This window comes from Marmota monax, unplaced genomic scaffold (genome assembly GCF_021218885.2).
Source record: "Marmota monax isolate L192 unplaced genomic scaffold, Marmota_monax_Labrador192_F-V1.1 WCK01_AAM20220418_F8-fsc00101, whole genome shotgun sequence".
NCBI lineage: Eukaryota > Metazoa > Chordata > Mammalia > Rodentia > Sciuridae > Marmota > Marmota monax.
In genome coordinates this window covers 1,659,355-1,684,706 of record NW_026692786.1, presented here as the reverse complement: position 1 = coordinate 1,684,706, position 25,352 = coordinate 1,659,355, and the positions used below count along the sequence as shown (strand labels likewise).

At 40.3% G+C, this 25,352-nt stretch overlaps 1 protein-coding gene across 4 annotated transcripts; it reads left to right on the top strand.

The window, feature by feature from the left end:
* The first annotated feature begins 52 nt into the window (after nt 1-52).
* On the top strand, nt 53-24,208 carry Pdcd2l (programmed cell death 2 like). 4 transcript variants are annotated; one of them, XM_058580433.1, is made up of 7 exons: nt 53-206; nt 320-486; nt 659-710; nt 1,722-2,095; nt 4,376-4,486; nt 12,832-12,980; nt 19,540-24,208. In XM_058580433.1, exons 1-7 carry the CDS (start codon nt 99-101, stop codon nt 19,668-19,670), a joined length of 1,092 nt encoding a protein of 363 aa, XP_058436416.1. In that variant the 5' UTR covers nt 53-98; the 3' UTR covers nt 19,671-24,208. The 4 variants fall into 4 exon arrangements, with proteins under 4 accessions (XP_058436416.1, XP_046303864.1, XP_046303866.1 ...); XM_046447908.2 differs by having other exon boundaries at nt 1,710-2,095; XM_046447910.2 differs by lacking the exon at nt 4,376-4,486 and having other exon boundaries at nt 1,710-2,095.
* The last annotated feature ends 1,144 nt before the right edge of the window (nt 24,209-25,352 follow it).

The following is a 25,352-nucleotide window of genomic DNA, read 5'->3' as shown; positions in this document are numbered from 1 at the left end:
TCACTGGGCGGGGTCTCGCTGGTTACATGATGCGCGTGCGCAGAGTTGTACCTTCTCAGCTGCCGTACTCCGTCTTTTCACGTGCGAACTAGGTTGTCATGGCGGCTGTTCGGAAGCCGGTGCTGCTCGGGCTTAGAGACCTGGCAGTGCAAGGCAGCCCTACCGGGCCAAGTGCCTGGACTGCTAGCAAGCTGGGTGGCATTCCGGTGAGGGCGAGCGCAGGTGGGGTGGGCGGGTGCCAGCGAGGAGTACGTACGCAGGGAGGCAGCGGAGAGGTTCGGGGACAGAGTCGGGGTCTGAGCGCTTCCCCCTTCCTTAGGATGCCCTGCCTGCCGTAGCAGCGCCGAGGCCTGTGTGTGAACGCTGCAAGGAGCCACAAACTCTGGTCGTGCAGGTGTACTGCCCGCTGGAAGGCTCCCCATTCCATCGGCTACTGCACGTGTTCTCTTGCGCGCGCCCCAAGTGCGGCGACAGCGGGGCGCGCAGGTAGGCTGGGTGTCACGCCGAGTGTCACGCCGAGTGGGCGGAGTTGGGGCGGGGTGTGTGGGGCGAACACGGGGGACTTGGGGCTGGGTGGGGGAAACGCCGAGGGCTTGGGGCGGGTTAGCGGGATGGGAGTCCGGAGTGGAGCTCTCACTGTTGTGTTTTTACCCTGAAGTTGGAAGGTGTTCCGCTCCCAGTGCCTGCAGGTGCATGAGAAAGAGGCACAGGTAAAGTAATTGTGATTGACATTATGTTTTGCTGTAATATGAGGGTATTTCCCAAAATATCTTTTAAAATCAATTTTAAAAAAAAATAAAATAAAATCAATTTTTAAGCTGTGTTCTTTGTGGTACAGTGAAATTGGTTTTGCTCTTTCAGAACCATAAAATGGTCCAGGTGTTGTGGCGCACGCCTGGAAACCCATTTATTTAGGAGACTGAGGCAAGAAGACTTCAAGTTCAAGGCCATCCTGGGCAACTTAGTGAGACCCTATCTCGAAATAAATAAAAAGGACTGGAGATGTAGCAATAGTAGAGTCCTCCTGGGTTCAGTCCTAGTACTGGGGGGAAAAAATAAAAAAGAAAACTCTTGTTAGTTCAAACAGGCTTCACACCGGAATTTATATATTTACAAATTACATAGACTGGAGGAGGCGATTTCAGGAATGACCTCCTGAACCCCTATCTCCACTGGCCCATCTGTCAGGCTACCTCTCCTGCAGTCCAGAAGCTTAGGTGTGATCTGGTGAACTGCAAGCCATCCTTGTCACAGAATTGTTGGCTCTCCAGTCTTGTTCTACCTATATTTATAGACTGACTTCCTTTTGTTTCTTGGTATTTTTACCACACTCTATGTCAAGTTTATGTTTCTCTCTGGTGGGCCCCATAAGCATACCTCTCATTATATCTGAAACCGTAGCTGCTAAGGAGTCTGAGAACTGAACTTCTTTCCTTTCAATCTAGCAATGTATGAAGCACAACAAAAAAGATTTTGGAATAGATGGTTGAAGAAACCATTTGCTGTATCTGACACTCTGCCCCTGAAAAGTATATACTTAATACTGGTATTTAAGTCACCTCTGACCAATGCTATCAAGTAGTAGATGGAGTTCGGGGAGATGAATTGGAGGGACTGGTGAAGGCTCCTTCAGGAAATTGAAGGGATGGGTTGCTGAAGCCAAAGGAATATATGAAATCTCCTAAGTGTGATTGGACCTTATTCACCAGATATTCTTCCAGAAACAAGAAAATGGCCTTGTCGCTGAGAACTGGTGTGAAGGTGCAAATGACTGGGGAAGTGACAGTGAGGAGGCGCCTCCACCACAGCTTACCTTGGATTTTGTTCATGAGTCTAACTCTGCCAAAGATGCAGACTGCACTGCCCAGCTCCAAGACCTGCACCTGCAGGACACTGTCCTGGATGCCACTCATTCTGAACCTCCAGCAGAAGGGATGGCCTTGCCTACTGTAGTGCCACAGTTCCTGCCCTACTACATCTGTGTCGTAGATGAGGATGATTACAGAGACTTGGTCAGTCTAGATCATGCCCACAGCCTTCTGAGGGACTATCAACAGAGAGAAGGAATTGGCATGGAACAGTTGCTTTCCCAAAGGTGAGAATGCATGCTGCTGAAGTTGAGAGGTGACTTGGTCCAGAAGCTGCCATAGTAGGTGCAATTGGTTTCACCTTAGTACCTGGGGGAACTTTTCCAGGCAGAACTTTTGTGGTAGGATCTTTCTGCTTCAATCTTGAGTGAGAATAGGATACACAAACAGAGGGCACCTCCTCATCAGCCAGCTTGAGTTAGCATGAAGGTACTTTGGTCTATTTATTTATTAACAAACTGTTCTTTACATTTATTGCTTGTATAAACATGAGATTCATTATAAATCTTAAAGGAAGAAAAATAAGGAAGAAAAAATTACCTGCTTTAGCATTTTTAAGAACAGCTTTTATAACTTAAAATATTTTGGGGGTACTTGGAGTGGAACCAGGAGTGCTGTACCACTGAGCTACATTCCAGCCCTTTCTATTTTGAGACAGGGTCTTGCTAATTTGCTTACCCTTACTACATTGATGAGGCTGGCCTCAAACTTGCAATCCTCCTATCTCAGCTTCCCGAGTCACTGGGATTATAGGCATGCGCCACCATACCCAGCAGTTACTTTGGTCTATTTATAAATGCCCTCAAGAAAATGAACCAGGATGACTGGGCATGGTAGCATATGCCTGGAATCCCATCAACTCGGGAGCCTGAGGTAGGAAGATTGCAAGTTCCAGGCCAGCCTCAGCAATTAAGCAAGATCTAGACTCAAAAAATAAAAAGGGACTGGGGTTGTGGCTCAGTGATAGAGTGCTTGTGTCACACATGTGAGGCACTGGGTTTGATCCTCAGCACCACATTAAAAATAATAAAGTTATTATGTACATCTACAACTAAAAAATGTTAAAATAAAAAATAAAAAGGGCTGGGATGTAGCTTAGTGTTGAAACACCCCAGAGTTCAAACCCCAGTACCCTCCTCTCCTGCCAAAAAAAGAGAATGAACCAAGATGAACAGACAGAAGTTAGAGATGCCAAGTGTTTTCAGAAGATGCATTCACTATTTCTTTAACTTTTTTTTCCTGTGTTCTCTTACCCCTTCCTTTTTTGTGGTACTGAGTATCAAATCCAAGGCTTCATGCATATTAGGCAAGTGCTCTACCACTGAACTACATCCCCAGCACCCTTTCTGTTTAAAAAAAATTTTTTTTGGTACTAGGGATTGAACGCAGAAGTGCTTAGCCACTGAGCCACATCATCAGCGCTTTTGTATTTTTTTTAGAGACAGAGTCTTGCTAAGTTGCTTAGGGCTCACTAAGTTGTTGAGGCTGACTTTGAACTTGTGATTCTCCTGCCTTAGCTTCCACATCCTTTGGGATTACAGGCATATGCCACCATGCTGGGCTTTTTAAATGTTTTTCATAGCAGAGGCAAGCCTTTTGTAGCTGGGTGCAGTGGTGCACACCTATAATTCCAGCAACTTGGGAAGCTGAGGCAGGAGGATCATTTTTGCTATGTAATAATATAAAGTAGGATATTTGTAGAGTTGACTTAATTCTTTGCCAGGTCTGTTTTACTTATGGACTTTTTAAATGATTATCCCAGAGTTGAAAATGGCTTGGGAGAATGGTGAGCCAGTAGGCTACATATGTATATTATAAGCAGGGACACTCTGTAATGAGCTACTTTTTGGGGGGGTACTGAGGATTGAACCCAAGGGTGGTTTAATACTGAAGTACGTCCCCAGGCCTTTTTATTTTGAAAGTTCTCACTAAATTGCTGAGGGCCTCACTAATTTGTGATCCACTTGCTTTAGTCTTTCAAGTGGCTGGGATTATAGGCATGTGTCACCATTCCTGGCTTTAAATATTTTTGATATTTAAATTTTGTGTATGTATTTGCTTTTTCTTTTTTGCTGTATTGGGGATTGAACTCAGGATTTGTGCATGCTGAGCATGCCCCCATCACTGAGCTAACTATATCTCCAACCCCTGATAAAAAAATTTTTAAATCATACTGAAGAGTGAACCCAGGAGGATTTTTCATCTCTGAGCTACATCTGCAGATCCCTTTTATTTTATTTCTGTTGTGTGGAAGAGCATTGGGGATTGGACCCAAGGGTGCCTTACCAATGAACTTCATTCGCCGGGTTTTGGGGTTTTTTTGAAACGGGGTCTTGCGAAGTTACCTGAGCTGACTTAAGGTCCTCTTGCCTCTGCCCCAACAGACTGAAATTATAGGAGTGCACCACCGCAGCAAATTTTTTAAGAGGATTATCTTGTTTTCTTTTCTAAATCCTATAATACTCTTAATATTCACACTCAAAGGTGGTTTCCGCTTCTCTTTTTATTTTTTTTAGTGATGGTAATGAAAAATATGAGAAGACCAAAATTAAAAGTGGAGATCAAATGTTTTACAAATTCATGAAGAGAATTGCTGCTTGTCAGGAGCAGATTTTGAGGTAAAGGAAATATATTTTCTTCAATTTACTCGTCCTTTCTTCCTTCATTCCTTCCTTTCTTTTTTGCAGTATTGGGGGTTGAACTCAAGAGTACTCTAAAGCCACATCCTCAGTCCTTATGATCTCAAGTTCAAGGCCAGCCTTAGCAATTTAGTAAGACACTTTTTCACAGTAAAAAATAAAATAGGCTGGGGGTTGTAACTCAGTGTAAAAATACCCTGGGTTCAATATTAGTCAATTAAAACAGTGGATTAAAAAAAATGGCTCGGCATAGCCACATCAATATTTATAGCAGTAGCTAAACTGTGGAACCAACATAGATGCCCTTCAGTAGATGAATGGATAAATAAACTATGGTATATATACACAGTGGAATATTATTTAGCATTACAAGAGATTAAATCATGGCATTTTCAGGTAAATGGATGGAGTTGGAGAATATTATGCTAAGTGAAGTTAGCCAATCCCAAAAAAACCAAATGCCGAATGTTTTCTCTGATACGAGGATGCTGATCCTTAATGGGTATGACAAGGGAGCATGAGAGGAATGGAGGAACTTTACATAGGGAAAAGGGGAGGGAAGGGGAAGTGAGGGGCAGGAGAATAGGAAAGATGGTGGAATGAGATGGACATCATTATCCCAAGTACATTTCAAGTACATGTATGAAGACATGATGGTGTGACTCTACTTTGTGTACAACTAGAGACATGAAAAATTGTGCTCTCTATGTGCACTATGAATTGAAATGCATTCTGTCATATTTAACAAGTTAGAATAAATAAATAGTTTTTTTTTAAATGGCTTGGTAGTGGAGCACTTGCTTAGCATGTTCAAGGTCCTGGATTCAATTCCCATTATCTGCAAAACAATAATAATAATATAAACATAAATATGTAAAAACAAGAAATTTCTTTCTCACCATCTGCCCAACCTGCGCAGATAACCATTATTGTTTCTTTTTTTTTTTTTTCTGGTACCGGGGATTGAATTTAGGGGCACTTGACCACATCCTCAGCCCCATTTTGTATTGTATTTAGAGACAGAGTCTCACTTAGTTGCTTAGCCCCTCACCATTGCTGAGGCTGGCTTTGAACTCACAATCCTCCTGTCTTAGCCTCCCAAGCATCTGGGATTACAGGTGTGTGCCACTATGCCCAGCCCGTTATTGTTTCTTGTGTGTCATTTCCAGAGTTTTTTTTTTTTTTTTTTACATACATAAGCAAATATGATTACATATTACTACCACCCTTTTTTTTTACACACAAAAAAATCATTCTAGACATATTCTGTATCCAGATTTTTTTTGTAGTGTATGTAGGATTACAACATTTGTATCATGTGGGATAGGTATACAATACAAATTTTTTTTTTTTTTTAGTTGTTGAGAATCTTTTTATTTATTTATTTACATATAGTGCCAAGAATCAAACCCAGTGTCTCACACATGCTAGGCAAACTCTCTACCACTGAGCCACAACCCCAGCCTAGCCCATATTTAACTTTTTAAGAAAGAGTCAAACGGTTTTCCCCCAGCCTATTTTATTTAATAAAATAATCAATGCTTGTTACTACCATTTATTTACTTATTTGACCTTTTTTTTTTTCCTCAGTATTAGGGATTGAACCCAGGGCCCCTTAACCACCAAGCCACATCTCCAGCTCTTTCTTTTTCTTTTTTTAAGTTTTATTTTATTTTGAGACAGGATAAGTTGCTTAGAGTCTCACTAAGTTGCTAAGGCTGATCTCAAATTTGGAATCCTCCTGTCTCAGCCACTGGGATGACACACCTGGTTGTTTATACTATTTACATTCCCACGCCAGTGTATAAGATTTCTAGATCCTGCACATCTTTGCTAGTACTTGGTATGTTCTATTTTTAAATTTAGCCATTTGAAGAGTATAGTAATATTTCATTGTGATTTAAAAAAAAAATTTTGTAGTTGTAAATGGTTAGAATGCCTTTATTTTATTTGTTTATTTTTATGTTGTGCTGAGGATTGAACCTTGTGCCTCACACATACTAGGCATGCACTCTGCCACTGAGCTTCAGCCCCAGCCCTTCATTATGATTTTAGTTTGCATTTTCCCATTTGCTCTAGCAAAGATGGTATCTTTTCAAGTACTTATTTTTTATATGTGAATATCATCTTTGGTGAAGTGTCAGTTCAATTTTTTTTTTTTTTTTTTTTTAAGATTTTCTTGCTCAGTTGCCTGGGCTGGTGTCAAAATTCAACCCTCCTGTCTCGGCCTCCTGAGCACCTGGGATAACAGGTGTGAGCCACCACACCTGTCATCAGTTCAAATTCTTTGCCATATTTTTATTGGATTATTTATCTTTTTATTGAATTCTATAAGTTCTTAATATTGTCAGGATACAAGTCCTTTATTTTTTGTACTAGGCATTTAACTGGGCGCTTTACCACTGAGCTGAGCTACACCCTAGCTTTTTTTAAAAAATTTTTTTTGAGACTGGGTCTTGCTAAATTGCTTAGAGTCTCACTAAGTTGCTGAGGTTGGCCTTGAACTTGAAATCCTCCTGCCTTTGCCTCTGTAGTCGATGGGATTACAGGTATGGGCCACCAAGCCCAGATTGTGTTTTCATTATGGTAATACTGTCTTTTTTTTTTTTCCTTTCCCTTCTGTGATGGAGGTCCAACTAGGGCCACTAGGCAGTGCTCTACTGCTTAACTACATTCCCAGCCCATTAATACTATCTTTTTTTCCTTTTTGATACTGGGGATTGAATCCAGGTCCATTTTACCACTGAATACATCTCCTGTCCTTTTTATTTTTTATTTGAGATGGTCTTGCTAAGTTGCCCAGGCTGTCCTTGAACTTGAGATCCTTCTTCCTCCACCTCCTTAGTTGCTGGGTTTACAGGCTTGCTCAACAGTTCCCAGCTCAGTAACATTCACTTTTCAAGAGAACATTTAAATTTTGATCTAATCTAGCTGGCGCAGTGGCACATCCCTGTAATCCCAACAGCTAGGAAAGCTGAAGCAGGAAGATTGCAACTTCAAAGCAGCCTTATCAACCTAGCAAGGCCTTTGGTAACTTAATGAAACCCTGTCTCAAAATAAAATAATAAAAGGGATGGGGATGTGGTTCAGTGGTTAAGCACCCCTGGGTTCAATCTCTGGTACCAAAAAAAAAAAAAAAGCGTACTATAACTGTGAATATATCTTTTTTACTTTTAATTATGTCAATTTTTGCCTCATGAATTTTTTCCACTTTTTTTATTGGTGCATTAAAGTTGTACATAATGATGGGATTTGTTAAATATTCATACATGCACACAACATAATAATAAACTTTAACCAATACCACTCCCAACACTTCTCCCCCCCGCTTCTTTTTTTTTTTTTTTTAAATATTTATTTATTTATTTTTGTTTTCGGCGGACACAACATCTTTGTTTGTATGTGGTGCTGAGGATCGAACTCGGGCCGCACGCATGCCAGGCGAGCGCGCTACCTCTTGAGCCACATCCCCAGCCCCTCCCCCCCGCTTCTTGATTTCTCACCCTTTGGTCCCTTTCCTCTACTGATCTCCTTTTGATTTTCATAAAATCCCTGCCCCCACTTTTATTTTCCGTTTTCCTCTCTAGTTTTTGCTTATGAGAGAAAACATATGACTTTTTTTTTTTTTTTTTTTTTTTTAGTTGTAGACAGACACAACACTTTTATTTCATTTATTTGTTTTTATGTTGTGCTGAGGTTCGACCCAGTGCCTCACATGTGCTAGACAAGCACTCTACCACTGAGCTATTAATCCAGCCCTGAGAAAACATATGACTCTTTACCTTCTGAGTTTAACTTATTTTGCTTAACATGATGGTCTCTTGTTCCATACATTTTCCTACAAATGACATAATTTCATTTTTCTTTATTTTACCTCATGAATTTTGGGGGGTTACCAGGAATTGAACCCAGGGTACTTAACCACTGAACCATATCCCCAGCCCCTTTTTTATATTTTATTTAGAGACAGGGTCTCAATAAATTGCTTAGGGCCTCACAATTCTCCTGCCTCAGCCTCCCTAGCTGCTAGGATTACAGGTGTGTGCCAGCTGCCTCAGAATTTTTATGCCATTTAAGTTGTGTGCATATTTAGGATTGCTATATTTATCTAATGAGTTGATCCTCTTACAATTATGACGTTCTTACTTTGTCTTATACTTCTTCCTATTGAGTGAATCTTCCCTAATACTAATATAGCCAAATTAGATTTCTGTTGTTTAGTCTTTGATTCATCTTTATCCACTTTCTGTGTGTGTGTGTGTGGGGGGGGTGGTATTGGGGATTGAATTCAGGGCCTCACAAATATTTAGCAAGCACTCAACTACTGAGTTATGCCCTCAGCCCCTAACTATACTTTTACATTTAATCTATTTCCTACTCTAAATATAAAATGTGATTCTTAAACAACTTAAATGTTTGGGTCCTGCTTTTTTTTTTTTTTAAATCCAGCCTGACAGTGTGTTTGTTGTTTGGAATGTTAGTTCATTTAATTATTTATGGTAATTATTAAATTGAGTATTTTGTTTACCATTTTATTTTCTTTCTTTCTCTCTCTCTTTGTTTTGTTTTTTGTTTATTTGTTTGTTTTGTTTTTATTTTTAGTACTGAGTCTTGAAACTAGGGTTTCTGGCATGCTAGGCAAGTGCTCTACCATTGAGCAAAATCCCCAGTGCTTTATCTCCTTTCTTCACTTTAATTTATAACTATATAAGTGTAATATAACTGTATAAGTTTTTAGTGTTTGCCTTAACGAGTATGTTGCACAGTATTACTTATTGTAGTTCTAAGAACCACAGCATAGATTCCCATTTATCATTCCCCTGCACTTATGATCTTGTTTTTATGAATTTTGCTTCTATATATGCTATAAGCCTCATGGTATATGTATAATATATGTGTGTATGTTGTATTTTATATAAATGTGTGTATGTATATGTATATGCATGTGTATACACACACATGTAAATATATGTGTTGGGGGGGTATGTGGGTGTATGTGTGTGTGTGTATGTATGTGTGTGTGTGTATATATATATATATATATGGATGGAGATTTTTTTGCTTGAAATCATAAATAGTCTGTAAGGAAAATAAATATAAAGTAAAATAACTATCAGAAGTTCTTTTATGCCAGGCATGGTGATGCACACCTATAATCCCAGTGACTCGGGAGGTTGAGGCAGGTGGATCACAAGTTCACAGCCAGCCTTCGCAACTTATGAGGCCCTAAGCAACTTAGCAAGACCCTGTCTCAAAATAAAAAAGTAGCCAGGCATGGTGGCACATGCCTATAATCCCAGCAGCTGAAGAGGCTGAGAAAGGAGGATTGAGAGATCAAAGCCAGCCTCAGAAACTTAGGCCCTAAGCAACTCAGTGAGACCATGTCTCTAAATAAAATATAAAATGGGGCTGAGGATGTGGCTCAGTGGTTGAGTGCCCCTGAGTTCAACCCCTGGTACCAAAAATAAAAATTAAAAAAAGGGTTAGGGATATGGCTCAGTGATTAAGCACCCCTGGGTTCAATCCCTGATACCAAAAAAAAAAAAAAGTTCTTATGAGCTAGGGGTGTAGCTCACTGGTAGAGTGCTTTTTTTGCCTAGCATGTAACTGGGACCTAGGTTCCATCCCTAGCACTTGGAAAAAAAAAAAGTCAGGAGGAGAGAAATCCTTTCATATTTATTCACCTATTCACCCTTTTGGTATTCCACATTCTTTCATGCAGATCTGTTTCTATCTGATATTTCCCTTCAGTATGAAGAACTTTTAATACGTTTGTTGGAGAGAGTTTCTCAGGTTTTGTCTGTGTAAAAAATGTATTTAATATTTATTTTTAAACACATATTTTTATTGAATGGAAATTTTCACACTTAGGGCTGGAGATGTGGCTCAAGCAGTAACGCACTCGCCTGGCATGCGCAGGGCACTGGGTTCGATCCTCAGCACCACATAAAATAAAATAAAGATGTTGTGTCCACCGAAAACTGAAAAATAAATATTTAAAAATATTCTCTCTCTCTCTCTCTACCCCCTCCCCCTCGCTCCTCCTCTCTCTCTTTAAAAAAAAAAAAAATTTACACTTAAAATAGATACATGAAAATTCTGTGTAGTGATGGAGTGCCGTGTGATATTTCAATTCATGTGTACAATGTGTAATGTTTAAATCAGAATAAATAATACATTTATCCTAAACATTTATTACATCTTTATGGTGAAAAATATTCAAAATCCCTTTTTCTAGCTTTTGTTTTCTTTCTTTCTTTTCTTTTTTTTTAATTTGGCATAGTAGGGATTGAACCATGGCACTTTACCTGAGTTTTATGACCAGCCTAGCTGTCTTGTCTATATTTATTTTCATATTGGGGATTGAACTGCGGGGCACTGTACCACTGAGCTATGTTTACCCTATCCTTTTTATTTTTTTATTTTGAGATGATTTCATGAAGTTACCATGGATGGCCTTCAATTTGTGATTCTCCTGCCTCACAGCCTCCTGAATAGCTGGGACTATAGGTGTGCACAACTGTGCCCAGCTGTTCCATTGTTTTCTTGCCTTTGTCATTTCTGTTAGAAATTAGCTGTAGTTAAAGAGACATATGAAGCTCAGTGGTAAAGTACTTGCCTAGCATTGTTGAGCAAGGTCCTGTGTTAGATACCACACACACACACACACACACAAAAAAAAAATATATAGTTTTTTTGTTGTTGTAGAAGATGGACACAATACCTTTATTTATTTATTTATTTATGTGGTGTTAAGGGTAGAACCCAGTACTTCACATGTGCTAGGCTGTATGATAGATTATTTGAAATTGTACCATAGAGGCTAAAGATGTAGCTCAGTGGTAGAGCACTTGCCTAGCATGCTCAGAGGCCCTGGGTTTGATTCAATGAAACAAAGAAGAAGAAAAGAAAAATTATACTGTAGTCTTTCAAAGTTCTCTTTTTGGGGTCTTACTTTTAGTTCCATTTGGAATAATTTATATTTGCTTTTTTCTAAAAATTCATGTTTTTATTTTGTCCAATCTATTGTTATTTATTTTTATTTTTATTTTATCTCTGTTGCCCAGGCTGCGGTAGAGGTTCTAAGCTCAAGTGATCTTTTTGCTTCAGCCTCCAAAGTAGCTGTGTGCACACCACCACGCCTAGCTTAGTCCTTTTTTTCTGACACACAGCATCTTGCATTTGTAGTATTTCTATTTCAGTCTCTCTTAATTTCCATTTCTGTGCTGAATTACTCATCCATTCATTCTTGTTTACCTTTTCCACTACATTCTTTTACATATTTGTTGCTGGTATTTTTTTTTTTAATCTTTATTTATTTTTATGTGGTGCTAAGGATCGACCCAGTGCCTCACCCATGCGGGCACTCTACTACTGAGCTACAGCCCCAGCCCTTGTCACTGGTATTATAAAGACCCTGTCTAATACAACCATCATCTTGTCTGTGGGTTTTCTGGTATTGACTTTCTTCATGGGTTAAATTTACCTGTTTCTTTACCCATCTAGTAACTTTTTTATTTGTTAGAAATTATATGTTGGGGGACTGGGGTTATATAGCTCAGTGGTAGAACGCTCACCTTGCATGTGCGGGGGGGCCCTGGGTTTGAGCCTCAGTACCACATTAAAAAAATAAATAAATAAAATAAAGATGTAAAAAAAAAAGAAAGAAAGAAAGAAATTATATGTTGGAGGGGCCGGGGCTGTGGCTCCATGTTAGAATGCTTGCCTAACATGTGTGAGGCGCTGTTTTCTTTTTTTTTTTTTTTTTTGAATTTTTTAATATTTATTTTTTAGTTTTCGGCGGACACAACATCTTTGTTTGTATGTGGTGCTGAGGAGCGAACCCGGGCCGCACACATGCCAGGCGAGCGCGCTACTGCTTGAGCCACATCCCCAGCTGTTTTCGATCCCTGACACCACATAAAAATAAATAAAATATAGGTATTGTGTCCATCTACAATTAAAAAAGTATTTAAGAAAAAAGAAATTATATGTTGGAGAACAGTAGATACTAAGTATGCCCCTTTGCTATAAGGGAGGTTTGAGTCCATTTACTCTGTAGTTGGGCTGGTCTGGACTTCATTGCAGCCATAGTTGGACTCTGTTCAGCATTGGCCAGACTTCAGATGTCTTGCTGTGCTTTATAGACTTGCTGCTTCTGGTGTTTTTGTTTTGTTTTTTTGCTCTGGAGGATTTCTTTGGTCTTTTGTTTTGCTCCTGGTACTTTCTAAGAAAGGAAGTGTGCAAAGAGTGACCTCAGATATTGGGGTATGATTTGTATGTATGTGCCTCTGACTTCAGGTTTTCTGTTATCTTTATTGTAGGTATTCCTGGAGTGGAGAGCCACTCTTTTTGACCTGCCCTACATCAGAAATCACTGATATCCCAGCCTGTAGCCACTGTGGAGGTCAAAGAATATTTGAATTTCAGCTTATGCCAGCACTGATCAGCATGCTTCAAAGTGCTAATTTAGGTAAACTTTATTAATCTGAGTTTATGCAATTCTTGGATTATCTTGGTATTATACTAAAATGATAGGCCATGTTTTTGTTTAATTATAAAATATAGTATTTTGTAGAAAACTTGGGAGATAAAAATTGCTTTAGGAAATTTATAATATAACATTCTGAGTGTAGTGGCACATACCTGTAATCCCAGTGACTAAAGTCTGAGGCAGGAAAATCTCAAGTTCAAGGCTTTGCCTGGGCAATTTAGTGAGATCCTATCTCAAGAGTAAAAAAATAAATTAAAAGGGATGGGGATATAGCTCAGTGGTAGGATGTCCCTGGGTTCAATCCCCAGCACCACCAAAAAGAAAAAAAAAAAAAAAGAAAAATTATGATCTAACCAATCTAACACAACTACTAACAACCATTTTCGGTGATTAAAGGCTGAGCATTTCTACTCTTAATATTATTTTCATCACCTTATTATACAATCAAAATTTATAATCATTTAAAAACATTTGTTGCTGGGGACATAGCTCAGTTGGTATAGTGCTTGCCTTGCATGCACAAAGCCTTGGTTTGATCCCCATCACCACAAAAATAAATAAATAAATAAATACAAACTTTGTCTAGTTGGGTGTGTAGGCCTATGCCTGTAGCCCTACCTACTTGGAACGATGACATAGGAGAATTGCTTGAGGCTAGCCTAGGCAACATAGTTTTTGTCTCAGAAACAATGGGAAAAAATATAAATTAATAAAAAATAAATTGCCTTCTAAATGATTATAATTAATATTTTGTAATCATTAGTTTTTCTTTTGAAAATTTTAAAGAAAAATGTGAAGTTTTTTATAATAAAAGTACATTAACTTAGTCAGCTTCACATTACTATTACAAAATATCTGAGGAAATTAACTTTTATCAAGATGGCCAGGTATGGTGGCACACACTTGTAATCCCAGCTACAAGACAGACTGAGACAGGAGGATCATAAGTTCAAGTCTACCCTTGGAAATTTAGCAAGACCCTGTCTCAAAATAAAATAAAAAGGACTGGGGATGTAGCTTACTGATAGAATGCTTGCCTAGCATGTGGGTTTAATCCTAGTACTTAAAAAAAAAAAAAAAAGACAAAACCGTAAGAAGTTTATTTTGGCTTTCAGTTCTGAAGGTTACAGTCTACTATCAAGTAGTTCCATTGCTTTGAGCTTGTTGTGAGGATAGCACATCATGGTAGGAGCATGTGGGCAAAACTAGGCAGTGGAGCCAGGCGTGGGTGCGCACACCTGTAATCCCAGCAGTTTGGGAGCCTGAGGCAGGAGGATCATGAATTCAAAGCCAGACTCAGCAAAAGCAAGATGCTAACCAATTCAGTGAGACCCTGTCTCTAAATGAAATGCAAAATAGGGCTGGAGATGTGGCTTAGTGGTCGAATGCCCCTAAATTTTTGGTACCAAAAAAAGGGGGGAGTGGGGGTGTGATGGGGATGTGGCTCAGTGGTTAAGTGCCCCTGGGTTCAATCCCTGGTATCAAAAAAAAAAAAAAAAAGACAGCAGGGGGTAAAATACGGATAGTCAGATATCTGTCCATTCTTTTCCCATTTACAGAATAAGTCTCCATTCTCCAATTTATATTGGGACCAAGCCATATTACAAGAAAAATAAATTTTTTTTCTCTCCTTTTTTTCTTTAAAAAATCTTCTGCTTTAAAATAATTCCAGTTATTGCCAGGCATGGTGACACATGCCTCTAATCCCAGCGACTCAGTAGGCTGAGGCAGGAGGATTGCAACTTCAAAGTCAACTTCAATAATTTATCAAGGCCTTAAGCAATTTAGCAAGACCCTGTCTCAAAAATTATAAAGGGCTTGGGATATGGCTCAATGGTAAGGGGCCCCTGGGTTTAATCCCCAGCACCAAAACTTTAAATTCCAATTATGTTAAATGTAAGGGGTAAATTCTCGTTGATATACATTGAATTCCCATAATCTTCAGTGGTTTTCTGAAAAGGAAAAAACAGAACAAAAACAAGCCTGAGGCTATTCTTTGAGTCCCTAACCAAGACTGGACTTTTTTTTTTTTGTACCAGGGATTGAACCCAGGGGCCCTGAACCACATCCCCAGCCCTTTTTAATTTTTTTTTTTTTTTTTTAAAGACAGGGTCTTGCTAAGTTGCTGAGGCTGGTTTTGAACTAGTGATTCTCCTGCCTCAGCCTCCCAAGCCACTGGGATTATAGGCATACTCTGCCATGCCCGGCCAGGAATCTATCCCATATTGTATCTTCAGAGTATCCTTTGTCCCAATCAAGATCTGACCTATATGTCTGTCTGAAAATTACTGGCGGTGCAAGCATGCTTGTTCTTGTTATGTGGTCCTCAGGGTGCTTGATAGGCCCTCATGAATAGAAATCTCTTATGAAGAAAAAAAAAAAAATCCTTAAAAAAATCCTTAAAAAAATCCCTAAATCTCAAGTAGTCTAGGTACACATAAGGATTTACAATTTTTAAATTATTATTTTAGATAGCAAGGATACAATAAAACCTTGTAGAGAGCTTTGAGGCACTTTGGGATAGAACAAAGTAAGTTTTTTTTTTTAATATTTATTTTTTAGCCTTAGGTGGACACAATATCTTTATTTTATTTTTATGTGGTGCTGAGGATCAAACCCAGTGCCTCACACATGCCAGGCGAGCGCGCTACTACTTGAGCCATATCCCCAGCCCCACAAAGTAAGTTTTAATACAGATTTATTTATAGCTGACATTCACTATGTAGGGCAGAATAGTTCAGCTGGAACATGTAACATGAGACTGTATAGAGAGAGTTTAGAGAATGGAGGGGGAGGGCATGACAAGAGGTCATACTCAGAACTTAGATTTATGGCAGAAGATTAGAGTTAGGAGATTGTCCACTAAGTGTATCAGGTCTGAATGTAGAGATTAATGGAGGTATTTCTTTGATTATCTTGTCAGGGCCTAGTCCCTCCAAAAATGTCTCTAGTGAACCCCACATTTGGTAAAACAAAGGGGTACTCAAAACACTGGAAGACCAATCCTTCATATGTGTCTTCTGGATAAGAAACTTAATTCTCTCTGATCCAGGAATGGGGTATATTGGCCAAAGAGTGTGTCCTACTTTTGGCACTTTTATCAACAAACACTCATCTTCCAGGGGAGAAAAGAGCTTTTGGCCAAGGAAAGCAGGAAGGAAAAGAGAAAGGAGGAAGGGAAAAACAGAAAAAAGAGATCACCTGTCTAAATCCCATAGAAGCTGAGAAACCTGTAGGTGGTCTTGCAATGCAGTGTGAGAGAAGAAGGAAAGGATTTTTAAAGATCATTGAGCTCCTTCACAGTTATTCAGAGATTCTACCAGCTCCCTAGAACGTCAGCAATCCCTTTTTTTTTTTTTGCAGTTGCGGGGGCGGGTCCCAGGGATTGAACTCAAGGCACTCAAACACTGAGCCACATCCCCAGCCCTGTTTTGTATTTTATTTAGAGACAGGGTCTCACTGAGTTGCTTAGGACCTCATTAAATTGCTGAAGTTGGCTTTGAACTCAAAATCCTCCTGCCTCGGCCTACTGAGCTGCTGGGATTACAGGTATGTGCCACCGCACCCAGCTAACAATCACCTTTTTGCCACTTGAATCTACACAGCTTGGGAATTTCCTAGCTGCCCAAGAATGGGAGCCATGGCTAGTGAGGCAGATTGAGGTTATGCTCTTCAGCCTTTGAAAGTAAAGGAAATAGGCGAATGCTAACAGAAAAAGTCGTAGCCAAATCAAAAAGAAAGTAGACCTACCAAAGTTGATGTCTCCAAAGTTCCCCATATGGGCCACTACGAGATGTAACAGAAGAGAAAGGGGGAGTTCAACTTGGGACCAACGGGGTTCTTGGCATATGTAATAGAAAAGAATTTCAGCATGTGCCAGACAAAGGCATTTATTTAAATGCCTAAAGAGGTTTATTTAGGAAGAAGATATACATTCAAGGGAGAATGTGGGCTCTCTTGAGAATAAGAAGCTTAACCTCCCTTTTTATTTTTTATTTTGAGACAAGGTCACAGTAAATTGCTGAGGCTGGCCTTAAATATACGATCCTCCTGCCTTTAAGCCTTCAGAATTGTTAGAGTTACGGGCATGTGCCACTGCGCCTAGCCTCTCATTTTGATTTCTATTTGTATCATCTTGGAGAAATGTCTTTTCAAGTCCATTGCCCCTTTTAGTCAGGTTATTTATTTTTGTTATTGTTGAGTTGTAGAAATTATGTTTTCTTTCTTTGTTTTTTTCTTTTTGAGAGGGGTGATGTTAGGGGTTAAACGCAAAGTCTTTGTGTACCCTAGGCAAGCACTCTACCTTTAAGCTACATCCTTTTTATTTTGTGACAAGGTCTTACTAAGTAAGTTGCCTTAGCTTGAGTGTACAGTTATCCTGTTTCAGCCTCCTGGGTAGTTGGGATGGCAGGTGTGTACCACCATGCCGTTTTAAGTGTCCTTCGTGATGAATGTTTACATGCATTCACTCTTATGTATATACTCCCCCAGATTAAGATGGAGAATGTTGACAGTGTCCAGGAAGGCCCCTGGGCCTCCTTCCCAGATAGCAGGCCCCTTCCTCTTCAAGATCCTCACTCTTCTCATCCCTGTTCCCTAGGAATTTTGCCTGGTCTTGAACTTCACATAAATGAAATCATAATGTGTAAATGTTGAACCTGGCATTTCTATATTTTCCAAGAACCCCTCCTTGTTCTCTGACATTTTTTTAAATGACATTTTGTGTTTGTTGTTCAGTCTCTCTCTTTCTCTATCTCTCTTTAAGAAACATTTTCTCTGTTTTGGAGTTTTCTTTTGTTACTTGCATTGTCTGTTTCCTCCAATTTGCTAGTTTCTTCTGTGCTTGTTTTGATGACTGAATTTTATTGGAGCTTTTCTGTAAATGCCCGATGATGCTTGGTTGGTTGTTGCCAGGTTTCTGTTCTCACGACTAAAAGGCTCAGGGTTTACTCCAGTTGAACTGGGCTAACTGGGCTGCGCAAAATAACCACACAAGAGACACAAATACCTTTTTCTTTGGGATCACTGTGATGGCTCCTTTGACCTTAAGGATCCACAGGAAAAGAGAGAGAGAGCATGCACTGACCCCTTTTATTGAGGAGAAGCTATTCAAATGAGGCAAGGGGTCAGGTTTCAGGAGGCTGAGTCTATCTGACTGACATCTGGGTAGGCCACACCCAAGGGCACAGTAAGAGAAGGGGACACACACAAGGCACTAACAGGGAAGATTCTATTCTAAACAGGGCAAGGGGTTATATTATAAAGGAACAGGTGAGCATAGCTTCACCCATGGGACTGTAGCAAGACACACCCATGGACGAGACACCATCCCTGGAACCCAAGAAGGGTGGGGAAAGCTCTGCCACATTTCTGTGACTGATCATCTCAGTACCCAGCTGGGGAGTGTGACTCAGTCACGTGCAAGGTTGGTCTCCCACAGGTTGTTCCTGTTTAAGTTCAAGTAGGCATAGAAAGCCTTTAATCCAAGTGACTTAGGAGACTGATACAGGGAAATCGAAAATTCAAGGCCAGCCTAGGCAACTTAGACTACCTTAAAATATAAAATTAAAAAGGGCCAAAAATATAGCTCAGTGGTTACAGTGCTTGCCTAACATGCACCAAATCCTGGGTTCCATTCCCCAGTGTGTACACACACATACAAAAGCACACTAACTGGAAGTTTTGTGGGAAGAGTAGGATTTGTTTACTGGGCAGTGTCTTCGTTGGGTATATATTAAAGAGCCCTAAAAAGTTTGTATTTGGAGATTTTTTTCTCATGGAGGTGGTTCAATTTCTCCAAGAATGATCTTATACTTTTTTTACCTTAATTGTAGATGTCTTGTTTTTATTTTCTTTTTTTTCAGATGTTTATTAAATCCTTTATCCTTTATTGAGTCTTAATGGGTCAGCTCTGCTTCTGACTATGCCTTGAATCCCTGTGCCTCCAGTCTTGTTCATTTGCTCTAAGGTTCCGTGGACTTGGCAGAAGGCTGGCTAAGCTGAGTGGCATGGCAAGCTGTAGGAGTTTTCTACCAGTGCCTGTGTCGCATCTGGAGTCTATTTTCCTGCTACTTTTTATTAAATTTGCCTTTTGACATCAGTGTCAACTTATTATATGATGCACTGCAATCATATTGTAGCTGAAAGCCATAAGCACAGTTTTTGCTTTATGTAATTATATATTTCAGCTTGTTAGGTAAAATCACTCCCTTTAGTAACATCAGTTATCCTGATACTGAATTATCTTTCTCCTTCACTTCTGTTATTTCTACTTACTTACCTAACCTTTTTGTTTACAGTGAGCACTTAAGATGTGCCGGGCTGGTCAAAGGATTCATACGTAATGAAATCTTACTATCATGATGAACACATGTCTATCACAGCGAAGTATCATAATTCTCAAGGTGATAGAACTGGGGTGTGAATTCAGGCATCTTGTTCCAGAGTGTGTGCTCTGCCCACTAAATATACTTTGACAATGTGAATGCATCTCGTAATGTTATATTTGCTGGAATCCAGAATATGTTGTATTTTTCAGATCTTTCTGTGGAATTTGGAACAATTCTAGTTTACACATGTGAGAAGAGTTGCTGGCCTCAAAATCATCAGACTCCCATGGAAGAATTTTGTATTATACAAGAAGACCCAGATGAATTACTGTTTAAGTAGAAAATTCCCTTTTATTTATACAAATTAAAACAAATGTTAATATGCAAATACAAGAGTTTACCTTATTTAACTATCAAGTTATTAATTTTTACTTGTTTATTTTTTGTTTTGGTTTTCATTGTTCAGGGGACAGAACCCAGGGCTTTGTGCATGCTAAGCAAGTGTTTTGCTGCTGAGCTGCATCCCCTGCCATTGTTTATTTATTTTGTGGTGCTGGGGATTGAACCCAGGGCCTTGTGCATGCAAGGCAAGCACTCTACCAACTGAGCTGTATCCCCAGCCCCCCGCCATTATTCTTGTTTTGTTTGTTCATTTGTTTTGTGGTAGTCAGGATTGAATCCAGGAGTGCTCTACCTCTAAGCTACATCCCCAGCCCATTTTATTTTTCATTTTGAGATAAGGCTTCATTAAGTTGCCCAGGCTGGCATCAAACTGTGATCCTCCTACCTTAGCCTCCCAAGTAGCTGGGATTATAGGCACGCACCACCACGGAGGCTCATAATTCTTAAGTGTTGATCTTTTTTTTTATGTTGTGGCACTTGTGTGGGTATTGGAGCCAGGGCCTCCTGACTGTGGGCTGGTCTGTCCTTCAGGGTTAATGACTTGACTACACAGTGACAGGTCAGAAAGTGGCTTCTCTCCAGCCCAGAAGGCCAGTGTTCCCTGCACAGGCATTCTCTTGGGCATTCTAGGGAAAGTAGCTAAAGAGCCAAGAGCCTGATTGGCCTATTACTACCCTCCTGTCTCTACACCCCACTACACCCTACTGCCAGTCCTGGATGCTGCCAAAGCAAAACACCCAGCCCACCTTGGCTACTTGAGGCTCCTGCCCTGCAACACTGACTGCTGGGACCTGTCCCTGGTTCTTGGCCCATGATCCCCTCCTGACCTCACCCACTTCTGCTCTCACTCTGGATATTATCCCTCTGCCTAAATGTCCACCTTTCCAGTCTCCCATTTTTTCATTCTGTTTCTATTATCAACCCTTTTCTGTCTGCTGCTCTTTGACAACAGTGTGAAAACACTCATACTAGCCATGTTCAGAGCTGTTCTTAGTCTGTGTAGATGAGGATGATGAGACCCGGATTATCAAGGGATGGAGTCCTTCTGAGTAGTATGTGACTGGGGAAAAATATACCTGCTCCTGCTCCTGGGCATAGCTGAGGGAAGGTGGCTGTATGTATACAAACTGGAAGTTCTCAGTGAGGCTTCAGGAATGCTGAGTTTGCAGAGCTAAAGCTGAGCATAGACCTGCAGAGGGAGCTTCTGTTTCTCTCTCATGCTTGCACAGCAACTGCCAGTTTCCTTGTGGCAGTTACATTTAGGCAGAGATGGCCTTAGCTTGCTAGACCAGTTATTCCAACTGGAACAGAAAGTAGACTGATCAGATTTATAGGTGGAGTATTTTGTATTTATTTAAATAGATAGTAATCCCCTCCTTTGATGTGAAAAATGGAGAAAGTTGTTGCATTAGAGTGTCTTTAAGGATCAGAAGTTGATATAGTTTCAGATATCCTAGTTAGGTGTTATGTTTCTGATTTTTAAGATGGAGACAAACTGCTTGCTGATCAAACACATCCTTGAATCTAGATATATATACTAGATTATAGGTCTTAACCTATGTAAGTAGAATACAGATTAGCAGGGGCATTCCCATGATCCCATTAAAAAAATTTTTTTTTCCCCAATACTGGAGATTGAACCAGGGGTGCTCTACCCACTAAGCTATACCCCCAGTTCTTTTCATTTTGAGATAGGATCTCACGAAGTTGCCCAACCTGGCCTCAAATCTGTGATTACAGGCGTGTGCCACCATACCTGGTACCATAGAATTATTATTGTGGCATATTGTGGAGAAAGCAAAAAAGTGAAACTGGCCAGGAATGGTAGTGCAGGTCTGTAATCCCAGTATTTCCGGAGGCTAAGACAGGAGAATTTCAAGTTTGATTCTAGCCTCAGCAATTTAGTGAGACCCTTTCTCAAAAAATAAAAGAGATTCAGGATGTAGCTGAGCAATAAAGCACCCCTGGGATAAGTCCCTAGTACTAAAACAAAACAAGTAAAGTTCTGTTTGTCACTCCTTAAATGACTTAGGCCTAGAAAGACACGCAGTAAACATCCTGATGAGTTGGACAGGGTTATGGTATAGGTGGGACTTCCAGTTTTTTACTTTTTTTTTTTTTTTTTTCTGAGAGGGGTACTGGGGATTGAACTCAGGGGCACTCAACCATTGAGCCACATCCCCTGCCCTATTTTTGTATTTTATTTACAGACAGGGTCTGACGGACTTGCTTCAGGCCTTGCTGCTGCTGAGGCTGGCTTTGAACTCAGGATCCTCCTGCCTCAGCCTCTCAAATCACTGGGGTTACAGACATGTGCCACCTTACCTGGCTACATTTTTACTTGTGTTCTATTGTCACTTGTTAAGGTGAGCAAGCATATTACACTTTATACATATGTGCACATACACATGCACCCAACAAACCCACAAAGAAAAGCAGAAGTCCTCAATTAGGCACCAAGTATAACCCAGGCCAAGAGAACACAGGACAGGCAGGAAAGAAACCAAAGAAAGTGATTGATTTACAGAGTGTCTGGAGAGGGAAGGAAGGTCAACCTCCTGAGGCATCTTTTAGGTTTAGCTGTGGGGTGGAGCCTTGTGAGAGCCCAGCTAATGGTGGAGAAGGACCAAGCAGCCCATTACACAGAGGGGCCCTCCACCGTGGTTGACCCTGGTTCTTCTTCCACTTCTGCATTAGAGCAACAGCCTGAGTCTTCCTCATAGACCAGCTTGGTGTGGTTGCTGAACCCAGCAGCTGAAAGACCACAGAAGTCAAAATAGTATTTTTCTCCATTTTTAATGTTTTTCTACTTTCTTCTAATAAGTTGTTTGTTGGAAGTGCTGGAAATTGAACCCAGGTCTTCTCTCCTGCTAAGCAGTAGCTCTGCCACTGATTTGCAGTCCCAGACCCAATTTATTTTTGTTTGTTTGTCTATATTTTTCTTCATGGAGCATGAGAATTTGGGAAACATAAAAGTTCAAAGAACTAATAAATATTGTCTACAATTCTACCACATACCAATACACAAAATAGGGCTGGGGATATAGCTCAGTTGGTAGAGTGCTTGCCTTATATGTACAAGACCCTGGGTTCAATCCCCAGCACTACACACACACACACACACACACAAAACCAATACACAAAATACTGTAACTTTTTTTTTCTTCCTGTCTTTTATTTATTTATTTATTCTTTTGTTTTATAAAATTTAATCACATTGTATTGTTCCAGGAAAATTTGGTATAAAAGAACTGGCTCTAGTGCCAGGCATGGTGGGGCACACCTGTAATTCCAGCAGTTTGGGAAGCTAAGGCAGGAGGATTGCAAGTTCAAAGCCAGCCTCAGCAAAAGTGAGGTGCTAAGCAAACTCAGTGAGACCCTGTCCCTAAACAAAATACAAAATATGGCTGGGGATGTGGCTCAGGGGTCAAGTATCCCTGAGTTCAATCCCCAGTACCAAAAAAAGAAAAAGAAAAAGAACTGGCTCTAAGGATGCAGTGAGACTGAAGAAAGAGGCATACAGATCCAGGGTTACACAGAAGTACAATTTATTTAGGATTTAATGATAGGAGTGTGGTCAAATACAGCAGCAAGACCAATGAATTTGAGACTTGGGTTACAGGGAGGACTTATATAGTGGTCAGTATCAAAGTGATTTCAAAGGCTGGGAATATAGCTCAGTTGGTAGGGTGCCTCCCAAGCACAAGGACCTGGGTTCAATCTCAGCACCATAAAAGTGATTTCATTCAAGCTGGAAGATACCAGGTTTATCTCAAGCTAACATCAAGAATGTCAGGCACATTCTAGCAGCACCAGGGGGTCCAGTTGATCCTAAAGCCCACATTTCTTTTCTTTTTTTTTGGGGGGGGGGCAGGTGCTGGGGATTGAACCCAGGCCTCATGTATCAAGGCGAGCACTCTACCAACTGAGCTATATCCCCAGCCCTAAAGCCCACATCTAATTCTGCTGGTTTTGTTTGTTTATAGAGTGAAAACAGACCTGGGTTACTCAGGAGCAGTCACGCATGGTGTTTACAACTCAAGGTGGTCATAGTCAGGATAAGCTGAATTCTTACATGTTTAAATAGTTTTCTATATCTTTTTCATTTAACATTTTATTGTGAACATCTCCCCCATTGATATTTTCTCCATGACATAATTTGTAATTGATGCAAAGTATTTTTTTAAATAAATATGAAAAACTTTATACAAACTAGCCATTTGTTTTATCCAGTTTTTGTTATGATGACCATCAATCACTAAGATTAAATCTCTATTTTTTGTGTGTGAAGGGGAATTGAACCTAGGGGCACTTTACCTCTGAGCTATGACCCCAACCGGTTTTACTTTTTATCTTGAGACAAGGTCTTGCTAAGGTGCTTAAGTACTCACTAAATTGCTGAGGCTGGCCTCAAACTTGCAGTCCTTCTGTCTCAGCCTCCCAAACTGCTGGGATTATAGACATGTGCCACCACACCTGAAGTTGGTTTTTTTTTTTTTTTTTTGTGGTGCTGAGAATCAAACCCAGGGCCTGCACTATGCTAGGAAAGCACTCTACCACTGAGCTACACTCGCATTCAGCACAGGATAAAATCCTAGAATTTGAATGAATAGGTCAAAAGCTGTGTGTAAGTGCCAGGGGTGTAAGCTCCATGGTAGAGTGCTTGCCCAGCACTGCAAAAATAAAAAATAAAATTGATCTTCATCTCTGAGTGTCATGTCCTATATCTGGTGCCTGTACTCTCAGCTACTGGGGGGCGGGGGTGGCTGATGTGGGAGAACTGCTTAAATCCAGGAGTTGGAGGCCAGTCTGGGCAACACAATGAGATCCTGTCAAAATTAAACAAACAAACAACAACAACAAACAATAATAAAAACCCTATATACTTGCACAGTTGTAAGTTTTTAAAATCATACTGCTAAATTCCCTTCTAGAATCTTTTGGGGTTTTTTGGTACCCAGGATTGACCACTGAACCATATCTTTAGTCACCCCTCCCCTTTTAAAAAATTTTTTAGCTGTGGATGGACACAGTATCTTTATTTTTTTATGTGGTGCTGAGAATCGATCTAGGGCCTCACACATGCTACCGCTGAACCACAAACCCAGCCCATCTCCAGCTGTTTTTATTTTTTATTTTGAGATAGAGGTGCTAAGTTGCTTAGGGCCTCGCTAAATTGCTGAGGCTGGCTTTTACTAGTAATCCTCCTCTCAGCCTCCCCAGCCACTGGGATTACAGGTGTATACCACCATACCTGGCAGTAGAATCTTTCTTTAGAACATTTACCTGGAGCATATGGGAGCGTGTATTGCAGTTGGAAAAGAAACCAAACAAATCCCCCAAATTTCAACTGAGACTTTTTTCCTATTAAATTTTTACAACATGGGTTATTTCTGACCCCAGATGTATGGGGGTTTTCTCACATACACTAAGCAATCAACCAATTCTGCAGTGGTGAACACCAGCTAGGTGTCCTCAATTCAGTTCTGACACTACCTAGAGATACCCTCAGATCCTTCAGGTTGAGGGTTCAAGCCTCAAGACTTCCCCCTGCCAATTGCATAGCCCAGATTGTTTTACCTGTACTTCTGACCCATCAGCTCTACACTGGGGTTCCCAC